Raw genomic sequence first — 18,249 nt, 5'->3', positions numbered from 1 at the left:
CTTCTCTCTTGGACACGTACCAATGGGGGAGGTGGTCAGCCCCACACAGAACATGCACCCAGCTCCTAAATATTTACAATGAGTGCTGCCCATCCTGGAAAAAGTGAATGAATTAAAAAAAAAAAAAAAAAACAACTTTTTTTTTTCTTCTTGTCTTTAAAGAATCGCTTCAGTGACCGAAAGAAAACTCGAAATCTAGAAGCTTATGTTGAGTGGTTCAACCGGCTTAGTTACCTGGTAGCAACAGAGATCTGCATGGTAAGAAACACTTAGTGATGTATCTTGACATTTGGTGTTTCGGTGGTGTGCTCACTATTAACTGTACGTACTTTCTCTGTAGCCTGTTAAGAAGAAACACAGAGCCAGGATCATTGAGTTCTTCATCGATGTAGCTCGGGAGTGCTTCAACATTGGGAATTTTAACTCTTTAATGGCAATCATTTGTAAGTATTAGCGACTGTAAATATATACATACACAGTGTAATGTCTGCTTGTAGCTCCCACACAATATAATGCACACTTATGCTCATACAGTACAATGCCCATAGCCACCACACATTATAATTCCTTGCTGTAGCTCAGCTCCCACACAGTATGTGGCTCAGGGAGTCAGCAGCGGGTATGCTTGGTACTCATCATTCTTAGGACTGTGTTGGTGCACATTACATCACTGTAAGGCTAGCGTACGAAATCGAGAATTAGCATGCAGTCTTAAGAGCAGTGAGTTTGCTGTTCATTCCCAGGCCTCGCCACTAACCAGTTGTATCTGTACCTTTGTACGGTATGTCCAGTATAACAAGAGGTGGTAAAGGGAAATTATGTTTAAACCTTTTACTGATTTTAATAAAAAAAGATCAGCTTTAACGGGAACCTGTCACCATAATAATGCAGTCTTACGTTCAAGTATCATGTTATAGAGCAGAGCAAACTGGTTATATAGGTTTGTAGAAAGGGTTCAGTATAACTTGTCATTTATTCATTCATTTCTCTATTCTTTCTATGCTTAGAAGGAGTAGTTTAGTCCAGGGGGTCTTAATCTTAATTGTACATCGAAAGTAAAGTACGGTCAGCAATAGAAATCTGCAAAGGCAACTATTTACTTTATTTTGCTAGATAAGAATCATTTCTGGTATTTCTGCCACATTGGCAGGGCTTCAGAAGAAGGTGTTATGTAAGTTAATCCGTGAATATATTTAGTTTGAACTTTACTGCTTGGAGCTTGGTAAACAGAGTAGAAGCAGTTTAGATGTACATGTAAAGGAAATGCACAGATACATTGCTTTTAGAATTCTGCTGGCTGCCCTTGGAAACAAGTTACCTACACCACTCCGCTACATTACAACATTACTCTGCGTTTTGTGTAGATATTTCCATGTTATCTAGTAAATTAAGTGAAATTTGAGTGTGAAATCCTATGCGACTAAATGATACATACAAACTCTTGTTCGTCTAATACTCTTCCCTGTAAATGTACAATATTCAGCAAATACGAATACTCTGATATATAGCCTATTTTCTTTAATACAGCTGGTATGAACATGAGTCCTGTTTCTCGGCTGAAGAAAACCTGGGCAAAAGTCAAGACTGCCAAGTTTGATATTCTCGAGGTATGAGGTATTTGTGATAGCTTACATGAAAGTTGCTTGAAGGTTACTTTTGTTATGAAATCTTTCCCTGTTTTGCTCATTGGGGCAGATTTATTAGTGCAGAAAACTGTCGTAAAAGGCATAAATGGCTTTATTTCAGACTGGATTTTTGTGCAAAACAATTGTGATTTTTTTTTTTTTTTTTTTTTTTTTTATTATCCCCCTCCTTCCCCCCAACTGTCCGCTTGCATGCTGCAAATGATGTAATTGTGGCTGCATGCTTTTAACGGATCAAGATCCAAACGTGTATTGTACTTGGATAAATCTGTATAAAATTTTTCGTGTTGCATTTACCAACATCAAAGAATGTTCTCAAACATAGTCTTTAGACCAAAAACAATCCTTGATTTGACAGAACTCTTGTAGGCTTGGTGTTCTCTGGTTAATCCTGATTTTTATTTGCTGTTGTCCTACAGCATCAAATGGATCCTTCAAGCAATTTTTACAATTACAGAACAGCTTTGCGAGGGGCAGCTCAAAGGTCTCTAACTGCGCAGAGCAACAGAGAAAAGGTAAGTTGTCCAAACCGCTCAGCAATCAACATGGCAAGGATGTGTGATTTGCATCTAGTGTGGATATATTGCAGAATAATGCACATACAGTGGTTAGTATTGTGGCCACAAAGGATAAATAGCTTTAATGGTTTGAAGAAATTCCTTAGATCTTCTAGAGGACATGGGTACAGGATCATGTCAACTGTTAATTATTTTCTATGACAAGAAGAGGGAAGTAACCTTGTCCATGTCAAATTGTCTCATATGTAAGGTATTAAACTTGTGGTGTTGCACGGGTCGATGTCATTGCTCAACCAGGTACAGCCATTGCAAGGAAAACTGCTTTACCTGACTGTCAATGCATACTAGATCACTAGCCAGATGTCGGGGGATATTGTCACTCCTTAGGGAGAGACCACCATATAGGTGTGTGGAGACTTGTTAAGCCTTTAGCACTCCACTTTGCAAGGAACTATGGGAAGAATATGCAAATCCGCCTTCCATGATGTAATTAGGAAGACAGTTGCTGCCTCATTGTTGCAAACCAATAGAGGGCGCTCACTGGAATGTGCAAGCCTGTCTTAAGACAGGATTCCAGTGAAATAACCCAATAATGGCTGCTCCCTTTAGCCTCATGCCCGACCTTCCAAGAGGCCTTTGTTTAGCAATGACGCTGGGATTATTACCAGGTTATAGTCTCTCAATCGAGGACAGATGTCTTTATTCTGGAGTAACCTCCATTTTAAGCCTGTATTATTGGGAGCTGTAATGAAGCATGCCAGTCACACCACAGTGATTTTTACAGAATCTCGCTCTAATTTGGGCATTGCAATTGCCGAAATATAATACAAGTCTTCAGACTTCTGCATGTCTGTGAACTTTCTAGCATTTAATTTCCTTTATGTATCCTAAATTCAGTAAATGTGGATTGGGGAGAGCTTCAGAAAGAATTCTCCTGAGTTACCTAGTTTACCAGAGTGATTTGTCCATTTTATTTTTTAGTTGTGGTGTTTGGAGTCCTGTATTAATGTCCATACATGGTAGCAATGTGGCTCTTTCTGACCTTTAATTGAAGGTTATATGCACCATCTACTGTAATGTCTCTTCAGATGCACAGAACTGCAGGATGGCGCCATAATTTTCTACCTTTCAGTTATAGCCACTTATATGGTGTTGGTGATGAACTCTTAGCTGCTAGTGGCTACCTTAGGGTCTTGAGAATGTATAATTACATTTTGTTGTCATAAAACTGGAGACCTTCTGAATAGTACAGCTTTACTGAACTCCCCATTGCAATCACTACCAGCCCTGGCGGGAGGTTGGCATTGAGACATTGTTTGAAGATGTCCTCACATAAGTTACTGGACATGAAGTTGGTCTTTACAATTTTAAAAACTATAGCAATTGTAGGACAGAGTTTCAAAATCCAAATATCCCTTACTCAAATAGATAATATCAAAGTACCTCAAAGGTTGTTGCATAGTAAAGGGGTTGTCACGCCAGTATATATGACAAGTGTGAGATGACTGGAACTTCTTTTGTATGGTAGTCATGAGAATGGAGGTCCTCTGTGCCCCATTTCACTGGAGTGCCAATTCTACATGCTTGTTGACGCTCTATTAAGAGTAAAGGATTCATGAAGGTAGCTTAGCATTGTATTTGGCAATCTCCATCTGTTCCACAGAGATTGAATGGACAGCAGTGTTCACCCAACCTTCTGCTCAGACAGGTGAAGGACCCCCAATCTCATGATTGTGGGACCCAGTGATCAGACTCTTATTACCTACCGTATTTTTCGGACTATATGACGCACTTTTTTTCCCCCAAATTTGGGGGGAAAAGAAGGGTGCGTCTTATAGGCCGAATGTGGCACCTGGCATCCGCTGTAATAGAGAGGCGGAAGCCGGCAAGTGATAGATGCCGGCACAGGTGCCGGGGCCTGCGACATCGCTGCACTCCTCTGCCCTGCATGAAGCCAGCAGCGGCGATGCTATTCCGCTCCTCCGTCCCCCCGCCGCTGGCTTCATGCAGGGCAGAGGAGCGCAGCGATGTCTCAGGCCCCGGCCCCATGATGGCGTCTATCCCTCGCCGGCATCCACCTCTCTAGTACAGTGGATGCCGGGTCAGTATCGGTGGCCCCTTCTCCCCCGGGGCCGGTCCCCACCGGCCCCGTACCTGTGAAGTTGCAGGCCGGCTCCTGTGCGGCGATATCGCAGGAGCCGACCTGTTCGGGTGACAGCCGGGAGCCTAATGAGGCTCCCAGGCCTGTCACGGCTATATTAGTATCGCGGCTGGGTCTATGACCAGCCGTAATACTAATATACAGAATGTCCCATAGACAGCAATACAGTTTCATTGCAGTCTATGGGACTTGCAATCAAGTGACCGCAGGTTCAAGCCCCTGGAGGGGAATAAAATAGTAAAAAAAAAAAAAAAAAAAAAAAAAAAAAAAAAGCTTTAAAAATATATAATAAAAATATGAAATAAATAAAAGTTCTAAATCACCTCCTGTCCCTAGAATATATATATATAAAAGTAGAAAATCATATATCGTAAACCACCGTTTTTTGTTTTTTTTTCAATACAAGGTGATCTAAGAAATAGATATTCCCCAAAATGGTATAACTAAAAAGTACTTCTGGCCCCGCAAAAAAAAAACACTCTATGCGTCCCCGTACAGCTGCAGGGTCACCTGTCAATGTGGCCTTGCAGCTGTTGCAAAACTACAACTCCCATATATTAAATATTTTACCAGTTTTTGCTTCAAATTTTTTTTCCCTATTTTCCTCCTCTAAAACCTAGGTGCGTCTTATAGTCCAAAAAAACCCCCGGTATTTTGTCAATGGTTGTTGTTCTGATGGGACAGTTCCTTTTAAAACTCAGCATAACGGCATAGCTAGTATGCATAAGGATAGATGTGCCACAGGCTGAAAACCTAGTGTGCAGAACTTTAGTATACCATTGGTTTATAATTATTAGAGATGAGCGAACACTAAAATGTTCGAGGTTCGAAATTCGATTCGAACAGCCGCTCACTGTTCGAGTGTTCGAATGGGTTTCGAACCCCATTATAGTCTATGGGGAACATAAACTCGTTAAGGGGGAAACCCAAATTCGTGTCTGGAGGGTCACCAAGTCCACTATGACACCCCAGGAAATGATACCAACACCCTGGAATGACACTGGGACAGCAGGGGAAGCATGTCTGGGGGCATAAAAGTCACTTTATTTCATGGAAATCCCTGTCAGTTTGCGATTTTCGCAAGCTAACTTTTCCCCATAGAAATGCATTGGCCAGTGCTGATTGGCCAGAGTACGGAACTCGACCAATCAGCGCTGGCTCTGCTGGAGGAGGCGGAGTCTAAGATAGCTCCACACCAGTCTCCATTCAGGTCCGACCTTAGACTCCGCCTCCTCCGGCAGAGCCAGCGCTGATTGGCCGAAGGCTGGCCAATGCATTCCTATGCGAATGCAGACTTAGCAGTGCTGAGTCAGTTTTGCTCAACTACACATCTGATGCACACTCGGCACTGCTACATCAGATGTAGCAATCTGATGTAGCAGAGCCGAGGGTGCACTAGAACCCCTGTGCAAACTCAGTTCACGCTAATAGAATGCATTGGCCAGCGCTGATTGGCCAATGCATTCTATTAGCCCGATGAAGTAGAGCTGAATGTGTGTGCTAAGCACACACATTCAGCACTGCTTCATCAAGCCAATACAATGCATTAGCCAGTGCTGATTGGCCAGAGTACGGAATTCGGCCAATCAGCGCTGGCCAATGCATTCTATTAGCCCGATGAAGTAGAGCTGAATGTGTGTGCTAAGCACACACATTCAGCACTGCTTCATCAAGCCAATACAATGCATTAGCCAGTGCTGATTGGCCAGAGTACGGAATTCGGCCAATCAGCGCTGGCTCTGCTGGAGGAGGCGGAGTCTAAGATCGCTCCACACCAGTCTCCATTCAGGTCCGACCTTAGACTCCGCCTCCTCCGGCAGAGCCAGCGCTGATTGGCCGAAGGCTGGCCAATGCATTCCTATGCGAATGCAGACTTAGCAGTGCTGAGTCAGTTTTGCTCAACTACACATCTGATGCACACTCGGCACTGCTACATCAGATGTAGCAATCTGATGTAGCAGAGCCGAGGGTGCACTAGAACCCCTGTGCAAACTCAGTTCACGCTAATAGAATGCATTGGCCAGCGCTGATTGGCCAATGCATTCTATTAGCCCGATGAAGTAGAGCTGAATGTGTGTGCTAAGCACACACATTCAGCACTGCTTCATCAAGCCAATACAATGCATTAGCCAGTGCTGATTGGCCAGAGTACGGAATTCGGCCAATCAGCGCTGGCTCTGCTGGAGGAGGCGGAGTCTAAGATCGCTCCACACCAGTCTCCATTCAGGTCCGACCTTAGACTCCGCCTCCTCCGGCAGAGCCAGCGCTGATTGGCCGAAGGCTGGCCAATGCATTCCTATGCGAATGCAGACTTAGCAGTGCTGAGTCAGTTTTGCTCAACTACACATCTGATGCACACTCGGCACTGCTACATCAGATGTAGCAATCTGATGTAGCAGAGCCGAGGGTGCACTAGAACCCCTGTGCAAACTCAGTTCACGCTAATAGAATGCATTGGCCAGCGCTGATTGGCCAATGCATTCTATTAGCCCGATGAAGTAGAGCTGAATGTGTGTGCTAAGCACACACATTCAGCACTGCTTCATCAAGCCAATACAATGCATTAGCCAGTGCTGATTGGCCAGAGTACGGAATTCGGCCAATCAGCGCTGGCCAATGCATTCTATTAGCCCGATGAAGTAGAGCTGAATGTGTGTGCTAAGCACACACATTCAGCACTGCTTCATCAAGCCAATACAATGCATTAGCCAGTGCTGATTGGCCAGAGTACGGAATTCGGCCAATCAGCGCTGGCTCTGCTGGAGGAGGCGGAGTCTAAGGTCGGACCTGAATGGAGACTGGTGTGGAGCGATCTTAGACTCCGCCTCCTCCAGCAGAGCCAGCGCTGATTGGCCGAATTCCGTACTCTGGCCAATCAGCACTGGCTAATGCATTGTATTGGCGTGATGAAGCAGTGCTGAATGTGTGTGCTTAGCACACACATTCAGCTCTACTTCATCGGGCTAATAGAATGCATTGGCCAATCAGCGCTGGCCAATGCATTCTATTAGCGTGAACTGAGTTTGCACAGGGGTTCTAGTGCACCCTCGGCTCTGCTACGTCAGATTGCTACATCTGATGTAGCAGTGCCGAGTGTGCATCAGATGTGTAGTTGAGCAAAACTGACTCAGCACTGCTAAGTCTCTGCATTCGCATAGGAATGCATTGGCCAGCCTTCGGCCAATCAGCGCTGGCTCTGCCGGAGGAGGCGGAGTCTAAGGTCGGACCTGAATGGAGACTGATGTGGAGCGATCTTAGACTCCGCCTCCTCCAGCAGAGCCAGCGCTGATTGGTCGAGTTCCGTACTCTGGCCAATCAGCGCTGGCCAATGCATTCTATTAGCCCGATGAAGTAGAGCTGAATGTGTGTGCTTAGCACACACATTCAGCTCTACTTCATCAGGCTAATAGAATACATTGGCCAATCAGCGCTGGCCAATGCATTCTATTAGCTTGATGAAGCAGAGTGTGCACAAGGGTTCAAGCGCACCCTCGGCTCTGATGTAGCAGAGCTGAGGGTGCACAAGGGTTCAAGTGCACCCTCGGCTCTCCTACATCAGAGCCGAGGGTGCGCTTGAACCCTTGTGCAGCCTCGGCTCTGCTACATCAGAGCCGAGGGTGCGCTTGAACCCTTGTGCACACTCTGCTTCATCAAGCTAATAGAATGCATTGGCCAGCACTGATTGGCCAGAGTACGGAATTCGGCCAATCAGCGCTGGCCAATGCATCCCTATGGGAAAAAGTTTATCTCACAAAAATCACAATTACACACCCGATAGAGCCCCAAAAAGTTATTTTTAATAACATTCCCCCCTAAATAAAGGTTATCCCTAGCTATCCCTGCCTGTACAGCTATCCCTGTCTCATAGTCACAAAGTTCACATTCTCATATGACCCGGATTTGAAATCCACTATTCGTCTAAAATGGAGGTCACCTGATTTCGGCAGCCAATGACTTTTTCCAATTTTTTTCAATGCCCCCAGTGTCGTAGTTCCTGTCCCACCTCCCCTGCGCTGTTATTGGTGCAAAAAAGGCGCCAGGGAAGGTGGGAGGGGAATCGAATTTTGGCGCACTTTACCACGTGGTGTTCGATTCGATTCGAACATGGCGAACACCCTGATATCCGATCGAACATGTGTTCGATAGAACACTGTTCGCTCATCTCTAATAATTATTGAAAACATCTAAAACATATAAAATAACTCTGCAGATTAATACCAAACTCACAGCATTTTTTATGCTGACAGGCACTAACACCGACCAGCATATAAATTAACTAGCACATCACACTGGCAACTCTGCTTATAAATAAAGTATTCACCTTTTTGTAAATGGGTTTCATAATTACCAAGATACAGTGTCCATTTATTTCTCAGCTTGAGTTTGGAGAGCAGCCAAATACCTTCTTTCCAGCATCCATTTAGGATGGGGAGCTCAGTGGTGTCTACCTTGTTCTTAGAATAAATGTTGAGGCTGCACAAGCCTAGTGTTATCACATAGGATCTGTGTTTCAGTATATCTAGATAATATCTATATAATCTCTCAATCTAATGGCTAAGGCAATTCTTGCTCTTGTATATGAAAGACTTCTAACTGGTTTTAAAGTCAGTGGGGTGAAGGTGGCTCTAAGTGCATAATGTGACGTAGGCCTGACATATCCTCGTCCCCTTTCTCCATATCTTCATTAAGTGGCTTTCTGGCATTGCACGCCTGTTCGGAGTTCCACGTGGAGGATATATGGGGGGGGGGCTTTGTGGGAGGTGAGCTTGGCATGATGCATTACAACATTTGGTGTGATGCACAGCATAAGTGGTAACCCCTTCCTGTGTGTGACACCCCCCTCCCCCCCCCCAGATGTAGCAGTGGGCAGAACTGTGGTTTGTATACTGTCTAATTTCTTGTTACCTTTTTCTATGGTTTATGATCTTTACTAGGGTGTACTGTAGACAAGCTAATTTGTGTGGGCCATGAGTTTTGTTTTTTTGGGGTTTTATTTGGTAGTTTTTTTGAAGCTTTCTCTGTTTGTGTATGTAAATCCAGAGATAACTGTGCAGTTTACAAAAAGTAGGAACTGAAAGCCTGAGATTAGAGATGAGCGAACACTATTTGAAATAGCCGTTTTGAATAGCATGCTCCCATAGGAATGAATGGAAGTGGCCGGCACGCAGACTTTACCGCTTAACCCCCGCGTGCTGGCTATGTCCATTCATTTCTTTGGGAGCATGCTATTCGAAACAGCTGTTTCAAATACTGTTCGCTCATTTCTACCTGAGATGAGAAAAACGCTTTAATGTCAGCTAACTGGATTAAATTTAAAAAAAAAAAATGCTATTAATGTATCTCTTTTTGTGCAGATTGTAATCCCGTTTTGCAGTTTACTGATCAAAGACATCTACTTTCTAAATGAAGGCTGTACCAGTCGCCTCCCTAATGGTCATGTGAATTTTGAGGTATGTTCATGAGAAGTTGTTATGCCCAGGTATTCTATTGTGTGGGAATGGTTCTGGTTTACTTCCTCTTCGGTCTGTTACATTATGGTATTGTACTGCATCATCACAATGCATTGTAATGTTTTGTTGTCTTATGCTTTAGAAATTCTGGGAACTAGCAAAGCAAGTCAGTGAATTTATGGTTTGGAAGCAAGTTGAGTGCCCATTCGATAAAGACCGAAAAATTTTGCATTACGTCCAGACAGCTCCTATATTCAGTGAAGATGGTATGTGCATTTTGCCAATAGGAACAAACTGGTTTTTTTTGCTGAATTAACCACACCATCTTTAAATAATGACTATTTAATGTACTGTGGTGTGTTGTGTTATTTTATGTTGAATTTCTTATCACCAACTTGATTTCTGGTAGTATTTGTATCCTTAATAAATTTTGTAATCTACTTTATTAACAAATGTTTGCATTTTTTCTGTGAAATCCAGTTTTTTTTTTTTTTTTTTTTTCTGTGTGTCTTTTGTTTTAACTCTTTCCCTTGCTTCAGGGAGAGCTATTCCTGCCTCTCACTGAATGTTACTGTTTATGTGAGTACAGGCTGTGTAGTAGAGAAAATGAGGGTGGGGGGAAGGGTCACTTCAAACAGTTATATTTTGAACATTTTTGGAATTTTTTTTGTCTTGTGAAAAAGAGATTCTAAGGCTGCAGTGGTATGTGAATTTACAGAGATATCACTGGTTCAAAACAGTCGGATTAGGATATTTATATGCAGCTGTATAATCTATACGATATAAAAATCCCAATCCGACACTGTTTTCAACCAGTAATAGGTGTGGAAATAATTTGGATACCACTGCATGTCACATGGAAGAGATGACCTTCCCCTACCCTCATTTTCTCTACTATGCAGCCTGAACTCCCATACACAGTAAGATTGTGAGAAGCAGAGAACAGCTCTCAATACTGAAGCAAGGGATTTCACAGAAAGGATCCAAAATGTGTTACTAAAGTAGATTACAAAATGTATTAATGACACATATATTGTCAGAAAATAAAAAGTCTGAAAGTGTAGTTACTCTTTAAATGAATTGATAACAATCGTTCTCCTATTCCAAGGCGGTGTTATATATAAAAGTAGTAGTAATTGATGTGTTGTGACATAACCCTGGGAAACTTAAGGATAAGGCGGGGTTTGCTACTTTTTTTGCACCCACACCAGGGGTGGATAGAGCAGAAGGAAGTAGTATAAGAGCTACCTAGATATTTCCCAGTAGCCTTTCTTGACTTTGGCTTATAGCTTAAAACCGCAGCAAAATCTGCAACACAATAAAACAAACTGATTTTCTGCATTCTGGAGCCTTAGCCTGGGTCAAGCTTACAACTGGCTTGTACTGCCTACCCATACATCCTCATTTCACCCTTTCCTTCTAACCGCATGACTGCATTGAGGAGGGGATTGGAAGCCATAGTCAAATAGTAAACACATTTTAATGACAAAGAATGCTTAAATAATGTATAAATGTTTGATATAGACCATATATTTCAGCATTGTCTATACATGCATCTGTCCATTGAGTTAATGTACTTATGCAAACCTGTTTTTGCCCACAGTCATAAGATGCATATGGAATTAATTGCTTCACATTCCCTCTTGCCTTTAGGTCTGTATTTGGCTTCTTATGAGAATGAGAGTCCTGAGAATCACATTGAAAAAGACAGATGGAAAACTCTGAGGTGTGTGTCAAAGCCCATTTCATCTATCAATGAAGGGGGCATTTCTGCACTCTGGACGCTCTCATCTAAAATATGATTTGCAAGTTGCAATGGCTAAATAAAATCTGTGTTTTTGCTATTTTGTCTTTTAAGTTCTTAGACTTGTTTTATGTATTATTCATGTGTCATTAAATTTTTATATTTTTATTTTTCATTGGGTCGAATTTTCAGTTGTTTATAGCCCTTTCATACCATGCTTTGAGTGTCATTCTGTGTATTTCTGTCGTATTGTTTTATTTATTTATTTCTTATACCATCTTTTGGTTATTTCTTCCAGGTCAGCACTTTTGGGCAGAGTCTAATGTAGAAAGTCGCAGCCATGAAGTGACCATTATTTATGGAGACATTTCACACTGGGTTTTGAATGATGGGTGCATTGCAAGCAGCTGAGGCTTTCCAGCAGAGCAGACGTGAATCAAGACCGCTTGGGGGCAGGAACATTAAATGAATCACAACTGGCTTGTCTGCCTAGCCTGCTTAGGACAAACAATTACTGGATGTTTCACCATCGCCCCTATGCTGACTTTTATTTCTTTACTGGGTTTCACATCCCGCTTGTCAATCCTTCGAAGCTGTTTCTCCCGCATTAAAAAGTATCATCATGCACCGTGCTGGTTGACACAAGGACTACTTAAAGAAAAAATGCAAAGTAATATGAAAATCAAAAAACTGGCAAGCACTCGCCGGCCGAGCGTCCTTAAGATGTGAATGCTGAGCAGCTGGTTTTTGGTGTACGGCTTTAGTTTACTGCTGGACGGTAAACTCCAAAGTTGGACTCGCGGAACGTTTAAAATTATTAATTTTGGAAGTAATATATATTATTGTCCAGGGTTGAAGCCTATTTCCTGAATATAGGCTATGGCGTAAATGTGTAAATAGATGAGGGGTTTACAGTATTTTTCCTTGTTTTGTGGTTTCTTTATATATTCTTTTATCTTTTGATCATGTGATTTTCTTATTTATTGCAGCCAGGTCTGTACAGAACATTTGGTACAGAACAAGTTGTGCACTGAGGGTATATTGGGAGGAAGCTATTTTTTTTCCCCTCTTCCAGTTTGTATTAATGCATTTTTATATGTAACCTTTTTACCACTTCTCCATTTTGTTCTACAAAATGCTGCAAGCATCAGCTTTTTTTTTTTTTTTTTCTCCAAGAGGCTCCATAGAGGCGCTAGCATTTTGGGAAATATATATGCATGTTTTCTTGAGTAACTGGCCTGCAGTGAATCACAAGAGATTCAATGCTTATCTGCTGTGAAGAGACATTTGTAGTTTCTCGAAAAGAAAAATTCTATTTTGCTATGAACTGAGAAGTTGCAAGTAAGAACATTACTGTAGTGTTATAAGTATTAATAATGCAGATGTATTTGTATTTATGATCATGTCTGTTTACTAGTCTTCCTCCATTGATGTGATAGTCCTGTGACCAGGACAAGCAGACCTTTTTACCTCATGTATCTCTCCTTGCAATGTGCAGAAGAGCCATCATGACATTGGAGTTCCTTGTATACTTTTTTTTTTGTGTGTAATTCTCCACCTCACTGATGGATAGGTTACTTTGTGCATGTACTCTATAGGAATGCTAACAACGGTGAAAGGGACAATGATAATAAATATGAGATAATATACACTCTGCGTTTCAACGGTATAAAACGGATGAATGTGTTTTGGGATCATAATAAGGTCAGGGGTTAATGCATTCACTCTAAATATATCTCGTGATTTGTCATAGCTGACTCAGAAGGGTTTACTGTGCCATATGAGACAAGAAATATGAGGGGGGGTCTTTAATGAATTCACTATAAGTGATGACCTCATTCCTCTATCACAGGGGAATAATTTACTGTGCATCAGACAAAACAAAGCGATGAGATGGGCTTACTAGCTCATATTCCCAAGACATTTGCATAATCAATTTTAAAGACATTTCCCACTACTGGGAAGTTAATATTCTGACAGGCAGCTGCTGAGACAAGACATCGGCACCTCCTCACTACTTTGCATGAATACGTTCAGTGGATCCCTAGAGAAGGACATGTCCCTGTGCTGGATGGAAGAGCACCAGGCATTTGTTTTTTAGTATGTATATCTCCGATAAGGAATATCGGTGTTAATTCCTACTGAATAATATACTCCTTATGGCAGACATGTTTTTATGTGCATGGAAATAACATTTTTATATATTCCTCTCTACTGATTTAATAGAGAGGAAATGTTGTGTTTTTTTTTTTTTTTTTTTTAAAGCATACTGTGAAATACATACAATATAGTATGGCTTAGAACAATGCTTACCTTACATAATTGTGTCTTGGGTACAATTAGCAATAAGGGTAACATCTATATTATGGTAGGAAACACAAAACCTGAGGTCTGTGTTAGTTTTTGTTGAAGTAAAAGTATAACTGGTTTTATCAGCATTATGTTCGATTTAGTTTTTTGTGTGGCATCTTCTATAATGTACATGTGCAGTGAGGACTTACCCACTAACTGCGGTATTCCCTATCTCACACATTAAATGTTCATCTATTAATGCATTATTTTTTTTTTTTTTTGCCCAAAGACGTATGTAGCCACAAGGTTACATAAAAGTCTTTAGTAAAATATAGAACACTCCAGAAATAAAATCTTTTCTTTTTGTGTTGTTCTATATAATACACCATGTTCTGGCTATGGAATGCTCTCTGGCGTTTTTTCCTAAAGGCTTTGAAGAATGCCAGAAATAACCTTACATTGCACTTTACTGCGTTGATCTCTGTCCTCTCCAGAGCACCACTGCCCTACATGATCTTCTCTCTGACTTGCCAATTCAAAAAGTGTATATGGGGCAAAATAAAATTGCTGCTTTAAAGTATATAAGAAATTTGGACAAAGAGACCCTTCAGATTCCTATTTAGCAAATTAGAGGATAGTATGGGGAGGGGGGGACCTATGAAATTCAATCTTGGTGTTTTGTAATGCTTTGCTCAATGGGAAGTTCTGACTATGTTGTGGAAAGAGTTAAAAACACAAATTCAGAATACAGGTACCATAATTGACTTCTCACTGCTAAATAATGGTTACAGTATGGTTGATAAATTGTGATCAGGTTGTGACTACACCAGGTATAGGGTGTGAAACATTCCTTCCTTGTGTTAGACATGGACATTGGAAATCTGTTGTTGTATTCTTTAGTTTACTCTGCTCAAATGCAATCCTATAGACTGTATTCCAGGAGCATTCCAGAAATGTGGAAAGCAGGGCTCTAGTGTTAGAGATAGAAATCTGTGTGTGTGTGTGTGTGTGTGTGTGCATATATTTGTTTTTGACTTGCTTATAAAATGCATTTATAATTTATGTAGCTGAAGCATTCTGTAAATAAAATTAAATCAAATTGGGTATATAATGGCTGGATCCTATTTCTGGTTCAGAGTTCTGTGTACTGTAAATAAGTGGGATGGTATAATTCAAAGGACTGGGATATTGGAGGTCACAAGCACTATGAACGGAGACGTTAGAACCTGCCATGAGTTTATACAGGTTGGGTATAGTTGGCCTTTCTTCCTTTTTATTTTAAAAGTATTACTGTTGTATAGGCTCTTGTTTAAGGGAGCATTCGCATGGAGTAAAGTGGCGCTGATTTCACCACGATCATTCGCAGCAGAATCGGCGCTGATAAACAGACTCCCATTGACTTCAATGGGTTCCGTCTTCTGTGCAGAACACATTGAAATCAATGGGTTAAATAGTCTCCCATTGAGTTATCGTGGCAGAATCAGCGCCACTTTACTCCGTGTGAATGCCCACTTAAGTTGCCTTCTATAAAAAGCTTTTGTACAGGGCCTAAATAAACCCCTATAAGTAATAACCAAGTTTCCTTTAGCCTTGACCGTGGAGCCTAGATTATACCCCTAGACAAAAAGTATCTTGGATTACTACAATCTGGCCTGTAGAAAAGGTCCTGAATTAAAATTCTCAAGTGCTAATCTTTGACCTCTGAGAAGCATATAGGGAAAAAATAGATATCTATTTCCATTCCTATTGGAGCAGAATGTACAGTGTTGGCCAAATGTATTGGCGCCCCTGCAATTCTGTCAGATAATACTCATCTTCTTCCAGAAAATGATTGCAAGCACAAACTCTTTGGTATTATTATCTTCATTTAATTTGTCTTCAATGGAAAACCACAAAAAGAATTGTCAAAAAGCCAAATTGGATATAATTCCACACCAAACAGATCTTCATTTATTTTGCTTGCAATGAAAAGACACAAAAGAGAATGGAAAAAAAAAGTCAAATCATTGATCATTTTACACAAAACTCCAAAAATGGGCCGGACAAAAGTATTGTCACCCTCAGCCTAATACTTGGTAGCACAACCTTTAGACAAAATAACTGCGAACAACCGCTTCCGGTAACCATCAATGAGTTTCTTACAGTGCTCTGCTGGAATTTTACACCATTCTTCTTTGGCAAACTGCTCCAGGTCCCTGAGATGTGAAGGGAGCCTTCTCCAAACTGCCATTTTGAGATCTCTCCACAGGTGTTCTATGGGATTCAGGTCTGGACTCATTGCTGGCCACTTTAGAAGTCTCCAGTGCTTTCTCTCAAACCATTTTCTAGTGCTTTTTGAAGTGTGTTTTGGGTCATTGTCCTGCTGGAAGACCCATGACCTCTGAGGGAGACCCAGCTTTCTCACACTGGGCCCTACATTATGCTGCAAAATTTGTTGGTAGTCTTCAGACTTCATAATGCCATGTACACGGTCAAGCAGTCCAGTGCCAGAGGCAGCAAAGCAACCCCAAAACATCAGGGAACCTCTGTCATGTTTGACTGTAGGGACCGTGTTCTTTTCTTTGAAGGCCTCCTTTTTTTTTTTTTTTTTTTTTTTTTTTTTTTCTGCAAACTCTATGTTGATACCTTTTCCCAAAAAGCTCTACTTTTGTCTCATCTGACCAGAGAACATTCTTCCAAAATGTTTTTGGCTTTCTCAGGTAAGGGCTCGTTCACATCAGCGTTGTGAACTCCGTTCTGCAGGTTTCCGTTTCCTGCCTAAAACAGAGGCAGGAGACGGAAACCTGCAGGAGTCTCTCTCACCCATTCATTTGAATGGGTGAGAGAGATGTCCGGCCGTGAGCGGCGGTGAGCGTTTTATGCTCTCTGCCACGAAACCGGGTTTTATAATCCAGACACAGTCGGACATGCAGTACTCTGTGTCCGGATAAAAAAATCCGGTTTCGCGGCGGAGAGCATAAAACGCTGGTGTGAACCTAGCGTGAGTTTTGGCAAACTCCAGCCTAGCTTTTTTATGTCTCTGGGTAAGAAGTGGGGTCTTCCTAGGTATCCTACCATACAGTCCCTTTTCATTCAGACGCCGACGGATAATACGAGTTGACACTGTTGCCCCCTCAGACTGCAGGGCAGCTTGAACTTGTTTGGATGTTAGTCGAGGTTCTTTATCCACCATCCGCACAATCTTGCATTGAAATCTCTCGTCAATTTTTCTTTTCCGTCCACATCTAGGGAGGTTAGCCACAGTTCCATGGGCTTTAAACTTCTTGATGACACTGTGCACGGTAGACACAGGAACATTCAGGTCTTTGGAGATGGACTTGTAACCTTGAGATTGCTCATGCTTCCTCACAATTTTGCTTCTCAAGTCCTCAGACAGTTCTTTGGTCTTCTTTCTTTTCTCCATGCTCAATGTGGTACACACAAGCACACAGGACAGAGGTTGAGTCAACTTTAATCCATTTCAACTGGCTGAAAGTGTGATTTAGTTATTGCCACCACCTGTTAGGTGCCTCAGGTAAGTAACAGGTGCTGTTAATTACACAAATTAGAGAAGCATCACATGATTTTTCAAACAGTGCCAATACTTTTGTCCACCCCCTTTTTATGTTTGCTGTGGAATTATATCCAATTTGGCTTTTTGACAATTCTTTTTGTGGTTTTCCATTGAAGATAAATTAAATGAAGATAATAATACCAAAGAATTTGATTGCAATCATTTTCTGGAAGAAAATGAGTATTATCTGACAGAATTGCAGGGGTGCCAATACTTTTGGCCAACACTGTAGGTGAGAGGAGGATACTAATGTGTTACATAGTCTGTCTACAGTACGTCTTTTGCAATATATAATGAATAGATTGAGCACTATTCTGTCTTGCAGGTTGCTTTAGTCCAACCCAGTGCATATAGAAGAAAGGACCTCTACACTCCAATAATATATTTCAAGTAAAAAATAACTGCAAAATATGACATAACGCTTCGTTCAGGAAGACCTTTGTCAGATATTCTAGTGCTAGTTTGTATGCTATAAATCAATATAGATTAACAGCTTATCAAAATATGGCACAAATTATAGGCATAAATCACAAAATACAGGTGCCATGACAAGGAAAGGTATTGAATAAAAATGTAATCATATATGACAGCTGATATAAGTATGACAGTCAAAAACCAACTCCTGACCAAAACAGAAGTGACCACCAGGTGTCTCTGACATCCTGGGAATGAAGAAAAATACATAAAGTATGGCAGAAAATTTCAATATCAAATATTGCAGAGCAAGGGCTCGTTCACATCTGCGCCCGGTCTCCGTTCATACAGGTTTCCGTTTCCTGTACAAAACAGAGCAGGATACAGAAAGCTGCAGGACTCTTTCAAACCCATTCATTTGAATGGGTTTGAAAGGTGTCCGGCCGTGAGCGTTTTATGATCTCCGCAGCAAAA

The 18,249-nt window shown here is 41.5% G+C and overlaps 1 protein-coding gene across 1 annotated transcript in view; it reads left to right on the top strand.

The window, feature by feature from the left end:
• RASGEF1B (RasGEF domain family member 1B) overlaps positions 1–14,145 on the top strand; it is a 29,973-nt gene extending 15,828 nt beyond the window's left edge. Inside the window, exons 7-14 of the mRNA XM_075283871.1 lie at positions 163–258; positions 341–443; positions 1,528–1,607; positions 2,063–2,158; positions 9,677–9,772; positions 9,915–10,038; positions 11,426–11,498; positions 11,815–14,145. Of these exons, the coding sequence (XP_075139972.1) occupies positions 163–258; positions 341–443; positions 1,528–1,607; positions 2,063–2,158; positions 9,677–9,772; positions 9,915–10,038; positions 11,426–11,498; positions 11,815–11,839 (693 nt within the window). The 3' untranslated portion in view covers positions 11,840–14,145. The remainder of the gene's footprint in view (positions 1–162; positions 259–340; positions 444–1,527; positions 1,608–2,062; positions 2,159–9,676; positions 9,773–9,914; positions 10,039–11,425; positions 11,499–11,814) is intronic.
• Positions 14,146–18,249: the final 4,104 nt, after the last annotated feature.

The sequence above is a fragment of the Leptodactylus fuscus genome, chromosome 1 (assembly GCF_031893055.1).
Source record: "Leptodactylus fuscus isolate aLepFus1 chromosome 1, aLepFus1.hap2, whole genome shotgun sequence".
In the NCBI taxonomy this organism is placed as follows: Eukaryota; Metazoa; Chordata; class Amphibia; order Anura; family Leptodactylidae; genus Leptodactylus; species Leptodactylus fuscus.
Note: the sequence above shows the minus strand (reverse complement) of the source record. Positions and strands in the feature narration are given on the sequence as shown.